At 40.6% G+C, this 17,886-nt stretch overlaps 1 protein-coding gene across 1 annotated transcript in view; it reads right to left on the reverse strand.

The window, feature by feature from the left end:
* Positions 1-17,886, reverse strand: part of LOC106578368 (cadherin-related family member 1) — a 171,823-nt gene that overhangs the window by 99,219 nt on the left and 54,718 nt on the right. The window contains 1 exon segment of the mRNA XM_045702044.1: positions 10,562-10,662. Coding sequence (XP_045558000.1) covers positions 10,562-10,662 — 101 coding nt within the window.

The raw sequence follows: 17,886 nt of genomic DNA on the forward strand, positions 1-17,886 counted from the left end.
TTAAAATCTGACACTGCGATTGCATAAAGGAGTTCTGTATCTATAATTCTTAAAATGATTGTTATGTTTTTTGTCAACGTTTATCATGAGTAATTTAGTAAATTCACCGGAAGATTGCGGTGGGTATGCTAGTTCTGAACATCACATGCTAGTGTAAAAAGCTGTTTTTTTTATATAAATATGAACTTGGTTGAACAAAACATGCATGTATTGTATAACATATATGCATGCTTTGAAAATGGCTGTGTGATTATTTTTGGCAGGGTACTCTCCTGACAATCGAATGTTTTGCTTTCGTTGTAAAGCCTTTTTGAAATCGGACAATGTTTTTAGATAAAGGAGAGTCTTGTCTTTAAAATGGTGTAAAATAGTGATATGTTTGAGAAATTGAAGTTTTTTCATTTTTGAGGTATTTGTATTTCGCGCCACGCTATACCATTGGATATTGGTGAGGCATTCCGCTAGCGGAACGTCTGTCCCTAACAGGTTTAATGTACACAAGACCCAAGCCCTACTATATAATTAAACCCCGCAGCAAGAGCTGAATAACTTCCAGTGGACCTCTTCATCCATTAAATAGCTTGGAGTAAATCTTCTAAAAGTTACACCCAAACTTTATGACAAGAATTACATTTCCATCAGCAAGAAAATATATGATGATCTGGACAGGTGGAATTCACTTCCTTTGGATCTTATTATTAGAATTAAAATATCAAAATGAACATCCTGCTGAGGTTACTGTAATTGTTCCAATCACTGCCCATAGAAATAACACCTAAACAGTTGGGATAGGGAATGGGATAAACGGTTATCACGTTTTATCTGGAACAGTATGAGGCCAAGAGTCATATATAAAACATTACAATTACCAAAAAACAAGGGGGGGGTATGGCCTTACCAAGCCTAAAATATTATTTTGTGTCAGCCCAATTGAGACATCTGGTGTGTTGGTGCAATTCAGAATACGAATCCAAATGGAAGGACATCGTGACTACTTTGACAGAGATACCTATACAGTCAGTTTTGGGTAATAAGGACATGGTAATAGAAATATACAATAGACTAAATCTGTGTATTAATTTCTCTCTTAAGTCATGGTTTAGGGTAGTGAAGCAAATTAATTTAGACAGAGAGGTCAAACTGCTGAGTTTGCCTGCATACGACCCCAGCTTCATCCCAGCAATTTAGGATAGCAGATTTAAACTGTGGATGCAGAGATAATCACATAATTTTGTACATTTATAAGTAATGGGCATATAGAGAGCTTCCAGGACCTAAGTAAAAAACATGGCTTGGATAAACAAGATTTTTACAGGTACCTACAGGTTCAACACTACTTCAAAAATATACTGCTCAAAAAAATAAAGGGAACACTTAAACAACACATCCTAGATCTGAATGAAAGAAATAATCTTATTAAATACTTTTTTGTTTACATAGTTCAATGTGCTGACAACAAAATCACACAAAAATAATCAATGGAAATCCAATTTATCAACCCATGGAGGTCTGGATTTGGAGTCACAGTCAAAATTAAAGTGGAAAACCACTCTACAGGCTGATCCAACTTTGATGTAATGTCCTTAAAACAAGTCAAAATGAGGCTCAGTAGTGTGTGTGGCCTCCATGTGCCTGTATGACCTCCCTACAACGTCTGGGCAGGCTCCTGATGAGGTGGCGGATGGTCTCCTGAGGAATCTCCTCCCAGACCTGGACTAAAGCATCCGCCAACTCCTGGACAGTCTGTGGTGCAACGTGGCGTTGGTGGATGGAGCGAGACATGATGTCCCAGATGTGCTCAATTGGATTCAGGTCTGGGGAACGGGCGGGCCAGTCCATAGCATCAATGCCTTCCTCTTGCAGGAACTGCTGACACACTCCAGCCACATGAGGTCTAGCATTGTCTTGCATTAGGAGGAACCCAGGGCCAACCGCACCAGCATATGGTCTCACAAGGGGTTTGAGGATCTCATCTCGGTATCTAATGGCAGTCAGGCTACCTCTGGCGAGCACATGAAGGGCTGTGCGGCCCCCCAAAGAAATGCCACCCCACACCATGACTGACCCACCACCAAACCGGTCATGCTGGAGGATGTTGCAGGCAGCAGAACGTTCTCCACGGCGTCTCCAGACACTGTCACGTCTGTCACGTGCTTAGTGTGAACCTGCTTTCATCTGTGAAGAGCACAGGGCGCCAGTGGCAAATTTGCCAATCTTGGTGTTCTCTGGCAAATGCCAAACGTCCTGCACGGTGATGGGCTGTAAGCACAACCCCCACCTGTGGACGTCGGGCCCTCATACCACCCTCATGGAGTCTGTTTCTGACCGTTTGAGCAGACACATGCACATTTGTGGCCTGCTGGAGGTCATTTTGCAGGGCTCTGGCAGTGCTTCTCCTACACCTCCTTGCACAAAGGCGGAGGTAGCGGTCCTGCTGCTGGGTTGTTGCCCTCCTACGGCCTCCTCCACGTCTCCTGATGTACTGGCCTGTCTCCTGGTAGCGCCTCCATGCTCTGGACACTACGCTGACAGACACAGCAAACCTTCTTGCCACAGCTCGCATTGTTGTGCCATCCTGGATGAGCTGCACTACCTGAGCCACTTGTGTGGGTTGTAGACTCCGTCTCATGCTACCACTAGAGTGAAGGCACTGCCAGCATTCAAAAGTGACCAAAACATCAGCCAGGAAGCATAGGAACTGAGAAGTGGTCTGTGGTCCCCACCTGCAGAACCACTCCTTTATTGGGGGTGTCTTGCTAATTGCCTATAATTTCCACCTGTTGTCTATTCCATTTGCACAACAGCATGTGAAATTTATTGTCAATCAGTGTTGCTTCCTAAGTGGACAGTTTGATTTCACAGAAGTGTGATTGACTTGGAGTTACATTGTGTTGTTTAAGTGTTCCCTTTATTTTTTTGAGCAGTGTATATAAACGTGATTGACCATCGGGCACCTCAGAAATTGTGTCACACCCTGGCCATAGAGAGGGTTTTGTTCTCTATTTTGGTTAGGCCAGGGTGTGACTAGGGTGGGCATTCTATATTCCGTTTTCGATATTTTGCGTATTTCTTTGTTTTGGCCGGGTATGGTTCTCAATCAGGGACAGCTGTCTATCATTGTCTCTAATTTGTTTTTGATTCAGTGTTCAGATAAAATAAATACCATCATGAACACGTATCACGCTGCACCTTGGTCCTCTCCTTGCAACAGACATTACAAATTGATCCAAGTATTCACTAACGCATACAACTTGTGGATGTTGGCTTCTGGGTGAAACTTTGAACATTGTTATACTCAATTGTATAGGAACATTAGTTACAAAAGAGACATGAGGGGTGCCATAATGAAGCTTAGACGGGCTGAGTGAAGGGAACACGATCGCATGTGGCAGTACTGATAAGGGGAGAAACCATTGAAGGCTCATATCACTTAGCTCACTGCTTAGCAATAATTATGCAATGTTTAGCGATAAGGAGGAGACTCCACCCAAAGTGGGATATGAATACTACCACGGAGGAAGCCATGTCTGTGTCTGAATTACATCTGTATTGACCCTCTGGGAAGAATTAAACTTGGTTAAGCTTTTCTAGTGTGTCCGTTGAGTTATTTACTTTGAAAAGTAGAACCTAACCGAGAGTATCAGAAAAATTATTCCAAATCTTTACCTGGGTATTCTATCCTCAAAGAAACACTCCACAATCTATATTAAACTGAAATTTGAGGAGGAACTTATTGAAATAACTGATGAAACATGATTGAACATATTTACGACTCAATTAAGCTCTACCAACTCAAGGTCTTGGATAGAATTCTGTTGGAAGAATGTTATACGTATCTTTATTACACCTAAATTGAAATCAAAACAAATTGGCTCCAAACACCCTTGTTGGAGAGAATGCGGGCTATCAAGGGCGGATCACTCTCATATCTTTTGGTCCTGACCCGCAAATGAAGCTTACTGGGGAAAAATAAGATCTAACATTGGGAAAATAATGGGTTTTGACATAGAACAAGCATTAATTTGTAAGATGGCGCTGGAACAGAAGGCAGACGTTTTACGTGCCCCCAACCAATTGTGTTTTTTTGTTTGTTTATCTGTTTTGTTTGTAACTTATTTTTTAATCATTTTGTACATAATGTTGCCGCTACTGTCTCTTATGACCGAAAATAACTTCTAGACATCTGGACTGCGATTACTCACCACCGACGAGCAGAATGTTTTTCTTATTTCACAACTATGACGAGCACGAGGCGGAGGATATACGGCTCCCTCGGGAACAGGCCCCGACCCCAGTGATCTGCGTGAAGAGGAGGTGGAGAAAGAGAGGCCGGAGAGCGGACTGCCTTCTGAGAAGTCGGAGGCGATCGAATAAACCCCCACTACCCTCAAATCTGCTAGCAAACATGCAATTTTTGAACAATAAAATGAACAAGTTATTGGGAAGATTAACCTCCCTGGGCAAGGTGGGACGTTTGCGTTCCACCTAGTCAACAGCCAGTGGAATCGTGTGGCACGAAATACAAATACCTCATAAATGCTATAACTTCAATTTCTCAAACATATGACTATTTTACACCATTTTAAAGACAAGACTCTCGATAATCTAACCACACTGTCCGATTTCAAAAAGGCTTTAAAGCGAAAGCAAAACACTAGATTATGTCAGGAGAGTACCCTGCCAAAAATAATCACACAGCCATTTTCAAAGCATGCATATATGTCACAAAAACCAAAACCACAGCTAAATGCAGCACTAACCTTTGATGATCTTCATCAGATGACACTCCTAGGACTATGTTATACAATACATTAATGTTTTGTTCAACCAAGTTCATATTTATATCAAAAACCAGCTTTTTACATTAGCATGTGATGTTCAGAACTAGCATACCCACCGCAAACTTCCGGTGAATTTACTTAATTACTCACGATTAACGTTCACAAAATACATAACAATTATTTTAAGAATTATAGATACAGAACTCCTTTATGCAATCGCGGTGTCAGATTTTAACCCCTGGTCGGGCTCCAGCAAAAAATCCTATCGCCATTAGCATAACAAAATGTAATATTTTTTTTTTCAAACATAGGACTATGTTATATCGTTTTACAGATACACCTCTCCTGAATCGAACCACGTTGTCCGATTTCAAAAAGGCTTTACAGCAAAAGCAAAACATTAGATTATGTTAGAGGAGTATATCGTAAAAGTAGCCACAATAGCCATTTTCCGACCAACAACATGCATCACAAATAACAAAAAAACAGCTAAATGCAGCACTAACCTTTGACAATCTTCAGCAGATGACACTCCTAGGACATCATGTTACACAATACATGCATTCTTTTGTTCGATAAAGTTCATATTTATATATAAAAACAGCATTTTACATCGGCGCGTAACGTTGACTAACTATTTTTCCTCAAATGCGTCCGGTGAAACAACGCTACAATTTACTAAATTACTATTCGAAAACATTTTTAAAATGTAATATTGTCATTCTAAGATTTATAGATTAGCATCTCTTGAAAGCACCTGCAATGCCCGATTTAAAAATAACTTTACTGGGTAATCACACTTTGCGATAAAATGGGATGCGATACTCAGAAAAATCGGCTACCGTTACAGGTCAGCGCCATCTTGGAACAATCGCATATCAAATCTACTCTTGTATACTATTGTCAATAATCCCTTACCTTTGATTATCTTCATCAGAAAGCACTTCCAGGGGTCCCAGGTCCACAACAAATGTATTTTCGTTCGAAAAAGTTAATCCTTTACGTCCCAATAGCTTGTTCTTGTTAGCGCGTTCTGAAGGCTGCACCAAAAGCTCCGTTGGCCGCGGGACTCCTCTTTCAATAAAATGCATTTTTTTTTTTTTTTAGGTTCGTTCAAACATGTCAAACGTTGTATAACATAAATCTTTAGGGCCTTTTTCAACCAGAGCTCCAATAAGATTCAAGTGGACGATTGCATTGTCTTTCTAAACATTTCGAAAGGGGAGGGTAGCCAGGGGTGCCGACGTCATAATGGTGATGGCCCTCCTCATGTGACCACTTTCCACAGACTCTCATTCTGTCAGTTTTCACAGTAGGAGACTCAAACCACTTTGTAAAGACTGGGGACATCTAGTGGAAGCAATAGGAAGTGCTCAATGAACCATTGCTCATGGTGTGATTTATAGGAAAAGTGATGAAGTTGAGTCCGCAATTCAGAATTCCACATCTTGTTACGATAGGTCTCGGGGTTTTGACTGCCATATGAGTTCTGTTATACTCACAGACACCATTCAAACAGTTTTAGAAACTTTAGGGTGTTTTCTATCCACAAGTATTAATTATATGCATATCCTAGCTTCTGATTTTGAGTAGGAGGCCATTTAAAATGGGCACGAATTTTTTGAAAAATCGCTGTAGCGCCCCCCTATCCGAGGAGACCGTCAGTCCCACTGTAGCTCAGTTGGTAGAGCATGGCGCTTGCAACGCCAGGGTTGTGGGTTCGATTCCCACGGGGGGCCAGTATGTAAAAATGTAATAAAAATGTATGCACTCTACTGTAAGTCGCTCTGGATAAGAGCGTCTGCTAAAATGACTTAAATGTAAATGAGGTTAAAATAACTTTTCGGCGAAAGCACATTTTGCAATATTCTGAGTAGATAGCCCGGCCATCAAGGCTAGCTAATTTGACACCCACCAAGTTTGGCCCTCACCAAACTCAGATTTACTATTAGAAAAATTGGATTACCTTTGCTGTTCTTCGTCAGAATGCACTCCCAGGGCTTCTACTTCAACAACAAATGTTGTTTTGGTTCGAAATAATCCATAGTTATATTGAAATAGCTCCGTTTTGTTCGTGCGTTGAGGTCAGTATCCGAAGCCCCAACAGGTTAACCTGTTATGGCTAGGGGGCAGTATTTTCACGGCCGGATAAAAAACGTACCCGATTTAATCTGATTATTACTCCTGCCCAGAAACTAGAATATGCATATAATTATTAGCTTTGGATAGAAAACACTCCAAAGTTTCTAAAACTGTTTGAATGGTGTCTGTGAGTATAACAGAACTCATTTGGCAGGCCAAAACCTGAGAAGATTCCATGCAGGAAGTGCCCTGTCTGACAATTTCTTGCCCTTCTTGATTATCTCTATCCAATACAGGGGATCTCTGCTGTTACGTGACACTTCCTACGGCTCCCATGGGCTCTCAGAAGGCGGCAAAAAGCTGAATCGTGGCTTTGCAGGCTATGGCTGAAAAACATTAGCGCGTTTGGATAGTGGCTGCTCACAGTACTGTGAGACTCAGGCTCGTGCACGAGTTGACTCCATGTTTTATCTTTGAACGAAAACAGGGTTTCCCGGTCGGAATATTATCGCTTTTTTACAAGAAAAATGGCATAAAAATTGATTTTAAACAGCGGTTGACATGCTTCGAAGTACGGTAATGGAATATTTAGAAATTATTTGTCACGAAATGCGCCGTGCGCGTGACCCTTCGTCACCCTTGGATAGTGTCTGAACGCACGAAAAAAGCACCGCTATTTGGATATAACAATGGATTATTTTGAACCAAACCAACCTTTGTTATTGAAGTAGCAGTCCTGGGAGTGCATTCTGACGAAGAACACCAAAGGTAATCAAACTTTTCTAATAGTAAATCGGACTTTGGTGAGTGCTAAACTTACTGGGTGTCTAAATAGCTAGCCCTGTGATGCTGGGCTATGTACTCAGAATATTGCAAAATGTGCTTTCACCGAAAAGCTATTTTAAAATCGGACACCTCGATTGCACAAAGGAGTTCTGTATCTATAATTCTTAAAATAATTGTTATGTTTTTTGTGAACATTTATCGTGAGTAATTTAGTAAATTCACCGGAAGTGTTCGGTGGGAATGCTAGTTCTGAAAGTCACATGCTAATGTAAAAAGCTGGTTTTGAATATAAATATGAACTTGATTGAACAAAACATGCATGTATTGTATAACATAATGTCCTAGGTGTGTCATCTGATGAAGATCATCAAAGGTTAGTGCTGCATTTAGCTGTGGTTTGGGTTTATGTGACATTATATGCTAGCTTGAAAAATGGGTGTCTGATTATTTCTGGCTGGGTACTCTGCTGACATAATCTAATGTTTTGCTTTCGTTGTAAAGCCTTTTTGAAATCGGACAGTGTGGTTAGATTAACGAGAGTCTTGTCTTTAAAATGGTGTAAAATAGTCATATGTTTGAGAAATTGAAGTAATAGCATTTCTAAGCTATTTGAATAACGCGCCACGGGATTCCACTGGCTGTTACGTAGGTGGGACGAAATCGTCCCACTTGCCCTAGAGAAGTTAAAGTATTAAACATAAGTCCAACTAGGTTGGACTGGGAGGGAGATAAATGTGTGTGTATGTGTGTGCCGAAGAAAATACAGAGAACAATTAAACTGTGTTTGACTCGACCTGGCTAGAACTCGGAGAAACTTATGATAGGACAGGGAACCTTTTCAAGGTTTCTCTAATCTCGGGGGAATGGAACGGACAGCGCTGGGTAGTGATAAACAGTGGTGAGAACTCTGGGGAGGCATACAACTCACCTACTGTTCGTGTGTGTGTATGTGCGTAGGATATCTACTGTTTGTGTGGATGTATGTGCGTAAGTAAGGGGTGAACTATAAAATGGATGTCTTTGTATTATGGACTTCAGAACGTTCTCGTGAATAAACTGTATGAACCTTTTGCAGAAGCTGAGTCTTTGACTAATTATTAACCCAGTGTCTTACAAACCTTGTGGATTGGTCAAAGCTTATTGATTGTTAGTTATTATCATTGGGATAGAAAATTCTCATGACAGTAAGTGATTAATGTTATTGCTATTTATGACTTTTGTGACTCCTCTACTTGGCTTGAAAATGTTTGTATGCTTTTGTAAGCGGGGTGCTGTCCTCAGATAATCGCATGGTGTGCTTTCGCCGTAAAGCCTTTTTGAAATCTGACACAGCGGCTGGATTAACAAGAAGTTAAACTTTAGTTTGATGTATAACACTTGTATTTTTATGAATGTTAAATATTTATAATACTGTAATTTGAATTTCGCGCTCTGCAATTTCACCGGATGTTGTCGAGGTGTGCCGCTAGTGGGACGCCTATCCTGAAGGCATTGAACAAATACAAAAAAGAGACAGCTAGATACACCTACTTCAAAATACTAGCTAACTAATAAAACATTGCTTTAGCCTACACAATACCACAGATTATTTTACCAGACTCATTTCATTTTCTTTCTGTGCCACCAAACATTTGCATACTACTAGTAAAGTGAACAGGTTTAGCTAACACTGTAACATTATGGAACAACATTATTTACATTAAACAAATGGTTAGCGGGGAGAAGCTATAATGGACACCCCTGGCCTGCAAAACGATGACATATGTTGTGCAGCTGAGAGCCAAGCGAACCAAATCACACAGGGCAAAGGAGGACATTGTGTCCTGGTGTTCTTGGCATTCATGCTCTTCCCATTGAGTGGACTGTATCACGGTGACATCTGGTTGGCTACCACTATTAGTTATTTGTTGTGTAGGCTGCTATCCTACTTTAAATATAACCCTGGGAGGGGAAACAATTGGCCATGTTACTAGCTACTGCGAGCGACACTGATTTACAGCTTCCCAGTGGCAAACACCTTAGGTTGGCAGGCACCTCGATACAACACTGGTGGAGTAGTCATTCATTCATTGGGTTTAGTGGCTCACAAGTAGTTTAACGGTCCATGGTGTGGATTATGTGTAAAATACAGCCCATCTATCTGCAAAAAAACATTGTGCCGCTAAAAATATGGGTAATATCTTTTGAACTGCTAGAAACAAGACATTTTCTCTGTATTAATGGTGAAAACACAGCGTCACAAATCTGCACTCAGTTTATTTTCTATGTCACTCAGAGGCTGCGGTGTACCTAAAAGCCTATCATCACAACAAATATTATCTGGGTGATTTTCATCTAGGTCGCACAGCAAGATATTTACGAGCAATTTAGAGCAGACCAAAATGGCTTGCATCAATTTGAGCTAGCTAGCGAACTTAAGCCAGCTAAGAAAATATGCAGTAATTCAACATTGTCTAGCAATAAAGATACTTATAAACAAGTCAAGATTCCTACCCAGCAGAAGTTGAAAATATTCTTCCACTTCACAGCCGCTTCAAGAAGATAGTTTCTAAACTAGTCTGAGCTTCATATGTCTCACCTGACAGCATGACGTTCATGCCTGAAACTGATCATTTGAATCTACAGTAGGCATAAGCTATTACTGTAAAGAAATACAGTATGTTAGAGTAATTCTTACAGGAGGCTTCCAATTACAGTTAATAACAGTATTTTTCAGCATTTTACCCATAATTCAATGCTGTCTGCACATTAATTTTACTGTGCATTCTGCAGTGTTTTACTGTTGAGATTACACAAAAGTATTACAGTGACTAGGAACACGTTCCATAACAATCAAACAAACAAACAACTCCTACTGGAGCAGTATATTATAGCCTACAGTTCTGTCTTATTGTTTGGCTACAAAAACCTACCTTGACTTTCATGTTGAAAGTTTCCCTCTTCAGAAAGATAGGGTAAGTCAGCAGACTGATCACACCACTTGTTTTGTTGATGCTAAAAACACCATCTGTACCTGCATAGGACAGAGGAGAGATATTACAGTACGAAAGGAACATGTCATAGGGAGTAGGGATGTACTATTCAATGTACATTATACACTCTTAACACTTGTTTTTCTAAGTAAACTCAGCAAAAAAAGAAACATCCTCTCACTGTCAACTGCGTTTACTTTCAGCAAACTTAACATGTGTAAATATTTGTTTGAACAAAACAAGATTCAACAACTTAGACATAAACTGAACAAGTTCCACAGACATGTGACTAACAGAAATGGAATAATGTGTCCCTGAACAAAGGGGGGAACAAAATCAAAAGTAACAGTCAGTATCTGGTGTGGCCACCAGCTGCATTAAGTATTGCAGTTCATCTTCTCCTCAAGGACTGAACCAGATTTGCCAGTTCTTGCTGTTAGATGTTACCCCACTCTTCCACCAAGGCACCTGCAAGTTCCCTGACATTTCTGGAGGGAATGGCCCTAGCCCTCACCCTCCGATCCAACAGGTCCCAGACGTGCTCAGTAGGATTGAGATCCTGGAATTCGCTGGCCATGGCAGAACACACAATCCTGTCTTGCAGAAAATCATGCACAGAACGAGCAGTATGGCTGGTGGCATTGTCATGCTGGAGGGTCATGTCAGGATGAGCCTGCAGGAAGGGTACCACATGAGGGAGGAGGCTGTCTTCCCTGTAATGCACAGCGTTGAGATTGCCTGCAATGACAACAAGCTCAGTCCGATGATGCTGTGACACACCGCCCCAGACCATGATGGACCCTCCACCTCCAAATCGATCCCGCTCCAGAGTACAGGCCTCGGCGTAACACTCATTCCTTCAACGATAAACGCAAATCCGACCATCACCCCTGGTGAGACAAAACCGCGATTCGTCAGTGAAGAGCACTTTTTGACAGTCCTGTCTGGTCCAGCAACGGTGGGTTATTGTCGGTGATGTCTGGTGAGGATTCAAATAAATAAAAAAACGGAAAAGTGGTGCGTGCATATGTATTCACCCCCTTTGCTATGAAGCCACTAAATAAGATCTGGTGCAACCAATTACCTTCAGAAGTCACATAAGTTTGATTGCACACAGGTGGACTTTATTTAGTGTCGCATGATCTGTCACATGATCTCAGTGTATATATACACCTGTTCTGAGAGGCCCCAGAGTCTGCAACACCACTAAGCAAGGGGCACCACCAAGCAAGCGGCACCATGAAGACCAATGAGCCCTCAAAACAGGTCAGGGACAAAGTTGTGGAGAAGTACAGATCAGGGTTGGGTTATAAATAAATATCAGAAACTTTGAACATCCCAAGGAGCACCATTAAATTAATTATTAAAAAATTTAAAGAATATGTCACCACAACAAACTTGCAAAGAGAGGGCTGCCCACCAAAACACATGGACCAGGCAAAGAGGGCATAGGTGGTGGGCTAGGTGGTGCACTCCATCAACAGCAGGTGCATTTCAAGAGCGGCAAATTTGAATCCAAATAAATGTCAAAATTCAAATTTTTCAAACATACAACTATCTTACACCCTTTGAAAGATAAACAACTCCTTAATCTAACCACGTTGTCCGATTTCAAAAAGGTTTTACGGCGAAAGCATAAAGTTAGATTATGTTAGGAGAGTACATTGACAATAGCTGTGTGTAATGTTTTGCCAATTCAAAGACAGGCGTCACCAAAACCATAAAATCAGCTAAAATTATGCACTAACCTTTTACAATCTCCAACAGATGACACTCCTAGGACATTATGTTAGACAATGCATGCATTTTTAGTTCTATCAAGTTCATATTTATATCCAAAAACAGCGTTTTACTATGGCATTGATGTTGAGGAAATCGTTTCCCTCCAATAACCGGCAGTCAAGTCAGCGTCAGAAATTAAATAATTAAAATTAGAAAACATTGGTAAAATATTATATTGTCATTTAAAGAATTATAGATTTACATCTCTTGAACGCAATCAACTTGCCAGATTTAAAAATAACCTTACTGGGAAATCACACTTTGCAATAATCTGAGCACTGCGCCCAGAAAAATACGCGTTGCGATACAGACTAGACGTCATGTTGGGGAGATCTAAAATCGAAAATACTATGTAAATAATCCATTACCTTTGATTCTCTTCATCAGATGTCACTTCCAGGTATCACAGGTCCATAACGAATGTAGTTTTGTTCAAAAAAGCTCATCATTTATGTCCAAAAATCTCCGTCTTGTTAGCACATGATCTAAGCCAGCCGGACTTCTCGTCATGAACGAGGGGAAAAAATATATTTACGTTCGCTCAAACATGTCAAACGTTGTATAGCATAAATCATTAGGGCCTTTTTTAACCAGAACATGAATAAAATTCAAGGCGGACGAATGCAAAATCTTTTAAAATGTATTGGAACGAGGGTACCCAGCATGACCTAGCGCGCCAGGTGTCTAATGGGCCATCATCGTTCCATGGCTCTTGTTCGGTCAGATCTCCCTCCAGAAGACTCAAAACACTTTGTAAAGGCTGGTGACATCTAGTGGAAGCAATAGGAAGTGCCAAAATATTCCTCAGCCCCTGTGTTTTTCAATGGCATAGGTTTAAAGGTAATACAACACATCAGGTATCCACTTCCTGTCAGAATCTGTCTCAGGGTTTTGCCTGCCAAATGAGTTCTGTTATACTCACAGACACAATTCAAACAGTTTTAGAAACTTTAGGGTGTTTTCTATCCATATATAATAAGTATATGCATATTCTAGTTACTGGGTAGGATTAGTAACCAGATTAAATCGGGTACATTTTTTTATCCAGCCGTGCAAATACTGCCCCCTAGCCCTAACAGGTTAATCAGAGTGGCATCAAAGAGACCAAAGATAACCCTGAAGGAGCTGCAAAGATCCACAGCAGAGATTGGATTATCTGTCCATAGAAACACTTTAACCTGTTAGGGCAAGGGGGCAGTATTGACACGGCTGGATAAAAAACGTACCCGATTTAATCTGGTTACTACTCCTGCCCAGTAACTAGAATATGCATATAATTATTGGCTTTGGATAGAAAACACCCTAAAGTTTCTAAAACTGTGAGTATAACAGAACTCATATGGCAGGCAAAAACCTGAGAAGATTTCATGCAGGAAGTGGCCTGTCTGACAAGGTGTCGTTCTTCTTGCCTCTGTTTATTGAAGACTGAGGATCTCTGCTATAACGTGACACTTCCTATGGCTCCCATAGGCTCTCAGAAGGCGGCAAAAAGCTGAATCGTGGCTTTGCAGGCTCTGGCTGTGAGACTCAGGCGCGTGCCCGCGTCGACCGAATGCTTTGTTTTCTTTCCTCTGTTTACCTAAACGCAGATTCCCGGTCGGAATATTATCGCTTTTTTACGAGAAAAATGGCATAAAAATGGATTTAAAACAGCGGTTGACATGCTTCGAAGTACGGTAATGGAATATTTTGATTTTTTTTGTCATGAATTGCGCCATGCTCGTGACCCTTATTTACACTTCGGATAGTGTCTTGAACGCACGAACAAAACGCCGCTATATGGATATAACGATGGATTATTTTGGACCAAACCAACATTTGTTATTGAAGTAGCAGTCCTGGGAGTGCATTCTGACGAAGAACAGCAAAGGTAATCAAACTTTTGTAATAGTAAATCTGACTTTGGTCAGGGCTAAACTTGGTGGGTGTCTAAATAGCTAGCCATGATGGCTGGGCTATCTACTGAGAATATTGCAAAATGTGCTTTCACCGAAAAGCTATTTTAAAATCGGACACCTCGATTGCACAAAGGAGTTCTGTATCTATAATTCTTAAAATAATTGTTAAGTTTTTTGTGAACGTTTATCGTGAGTAATTTAGTAAATTCACCGGAGGTTTGCGGGGGGGTATGCTAGTTCTGAACTTCACATGCTAATGTAAAAAGCTGGTTTTTGATATAAATATGAACTTGATTGAACAAAACATGCATGTATTGTATAACATAATGTCCTAGGTGTGTCATCTGATGAAGATCATCAAAGGTTAGTGCTGCATTTAGCTGTCTTCTGGGTTTTTGTGACATTATATGCTAGCTTGAAAAATGGGTGTCTGATTATTTCTGGCTGGGTACTCTGCTGACATAATCTAATGTTTTGCTTTCGTTGTAAAGCCTTTTTGAAATCGGACAGTGTGGTTAGATTAATGAGAGTCTTGTCTTTAAAATGCTTTAAAATAGTCATATGTTTGCGAAATTGAAGTAATAGCATTTCTAAGGTATTTGAAAATCGCGCCACGGGATTCCACTGGCTGTTGCGTAGGTGGGACGATTTCGTCCCGCCTAGCCCAGAGAGGTTAAGCCGTACACTCCAAAGAGCTGGGCTTTATGGAAGAGTGGCCAGGAAAAAGCCATTGCTTAACCTGTTATGGCTAGGGGGCAGTATTTTCACGGCCGGATAAAAAACGTACCCAATTTAATCTGATTATTACTCCTGCCCAGAAACTAGAATATGCATATAATTATTAGCTTTGGATAGAAAACACTCCAAAGTTTCTAAAACTGTTTGAATGGTGTCTGTGAGTATAACAGAACTCATTTGGCAGGCCAAAACCTGAGAAGATTCTGTACAGGAAGTACCCTGTCTGACCATTTCTTGGCCTTCTTGATTATCTCTATCCAATACAGGGGATCTCTGCTGTTACGTGACACTTCCTATGGCTCCCATGGGCTCTCAGAAGGCGGCAAAAAGCTGAATGATATCGAGGCAGCCCCTGGCTGAAAAACATTAGCGCTTTTGGATAGTGGCCAGTCACAGTACTATGAGACTCAGGCTCGTGCACGAGGGGATCCCATGCTTTTATTTTCTCTCTCTTTTGTACGTAAACACGCTTTCCCGGTCGGAATATTATCGCTTTTTTTACGAGAAAAATGGCATAAAAATTGATTTTAAACAGCGGTTGACATGCTTCGAAGTACGGTAATGAAATATTTAGAAATTTTTTGTTTACGAAGTGCTTCGTGCGCGTGACCCTTATTTACACTTCGGATAGTGTCTTGAACGCACTAACAAAACGCCGCTATTTGGGTATAACGATGGATTATTTGGAACCAAACCAACATTTCTTATTGAAGTAGCCGTCCTGGGAGTACATTCTGACGAAGAACACCAAAGGTAATCAAACTTTTCTAATAGTAAATCGGAGTTTGGTCAGGGCTAAACTTGATGGGTGTCTAAATAGCTAGCCGTGATGGCTGGGCTGTCTACTCAGAATATTGCAAAATGTGCTTTCACCGAAACGCTGTTTTAAAATCGGACACCTCGATTGCACAAAGGAGTTCTGTATCTATAATTCTTTAAATAATTGTTATGTTTTTTGTGAACGTTTATCGTGAGTAATTTAGTAAATTCACCGGAGGTTTGCGGGGGGTATGCTAGTTCTGAACGTCACATGCTAATGTAAAAAGCTGGTTTTTTATATAAATATGAACTTGATTGAACAAAACATGCATGTATTGTGTAACATAATGTCCTAGGGTTGTCATCTGATGAAGATCATCAAAGGTTAGTGCTGCATTTAGCTGTGGTTTTGTTTTTTGTGACATTATATGCTAGCTTGAAAAATGGGTGTCTGATTATTTCTGGCTGGGTACTCTGCTGACATAATCTAATGTTTTGCTTTCGCTGTAAAGCCTTTTTTAAATCGGACAGTGTGGTTAGATAAAGGAGAGTCTTGTCTTTAAAATGCTGTAAAATAGTCATATGTTTGAAAAATGGAAGTTTTTGTATTTTTGAGGAATTTGTATTTCGCGCCATGCCTATCATTGGATATTGGAGCAGGTGTTCCTCTAGCGGAACGTCTAGATGTAAGAGGTTAAACCTGTTGGGGCTAGGGGGCAGTATTTGCACGGCCGGATAAAATACGTACCCAATTTAAACTGGTTACTACTCTTGCCCAGAAACGAGAATATGCATATAATTAGTAGATTTGGATAGAAAACACTCTAAAGTTTCTAAAACTGTTTGAAAGGTGTCTGTGAGTATAACATAACTCATATGGCAGGCCAAAACCTGAGAAGATTCCATACCGGAAGTGCCCTGTCTGACAATTTGTTCTCCTTCTGTGGCATCTCTATCAAAAATACAGCATCTCTGCTGTAATGTGACATTTTCTAAGGCTTCCATTGGCTCTCAGAAGGCGCCAGAAAATGGAATGACGTCTCTCCAGTCTCTGGGCGAAAAACAGCAGGAGATTTTGTGACTGGTCAGGCTTAGAACAGTGACCCTGGAGATGCGCCTTCATGTGAATTCTCCATGTTTTTCTTTCTCTCTTTGAATGAATACAACGTCGCCCGGTTGGAATATTATCGCTATTTTACGAGAAAAATCGCATAAAAATTGATTTTAAACAATTTTTGACATGCTTCAAAGTACGGTAATGGAATATTTTGACATTTTTTGTCACGAAATGCGCTCGCGCGTCACCCTTCGGATACTGACCTGAACGCACGAACAAAACGGAGCTATTTCAATATGCTATGGATTATTTTGAACCAAAACAACATTTGTTGTTGAAGTAGAAGTCCTGGGAGGGCATTCTGACGAAGAACAGAAAAGGTAATCCAATTTTTCTTATAGTAAATCTGAGTTTGGTGAGGGCCAAACTTGGTGGGTGTCAAATTAGCAAATGTCCCACCTTGCCCAGGGAGGTTAAAAAAAAAAATAAGCAAACGTGTTTGGTGTTTGCCAAAAGGCATGTGGGAGACTCCCCAAACATATGGAGGAAGGTACTCTGGTCAGATGAGACTAAAAACGAGCTTTTTGGCAATCAAGGAAGACGCTACATCTGGTGAATACCCAACACCTCTCATCACCCCGAGAATACCATCCGCACTGTGAAGCATGGTTGTGGCAGCATCATGCTGTGGGGATGTTTTTCATCAACCTTTGGGGGGTGAATAGTTACGCACACTCAAGTTTTCATTTTTTTTGTCTAATTTCTTGTTTGTTTCACAAGAAAATATAATTTGCATCTTCAAAGTGGTACGCATGTTGTGTAAATCAAATGATACAAACACCCTAAAAATCTATTTTAATTCCAGGTTGTAAGGCAACAAAAAAGGAAAAATTCCAAGGGAGGTGAACACTTTCACAAGCCACTGTACAGTCAGTCTAAGGTGAGAGTGGGAATCTCCTACAGAGCTCCATTTTTATGGAATTGTGTGCCTATCCATGTGAGAGATGCAGACTCGGTCTCAACCTTTAAGT

Source organism: Salmo salar, chromosome ssa19 (genome assembly GCF_905237065.1).
Source record: "Salmo salar chromosome ssa19, Ssal_v3.1, whole genome shotgun sequence".
Classification (NCBI taxonomy): Eukaryota; Metazoa; Chordata; class Actinopteri; order Salmoniformes; family Salmonidae; genus Salmo; species Salmo salar.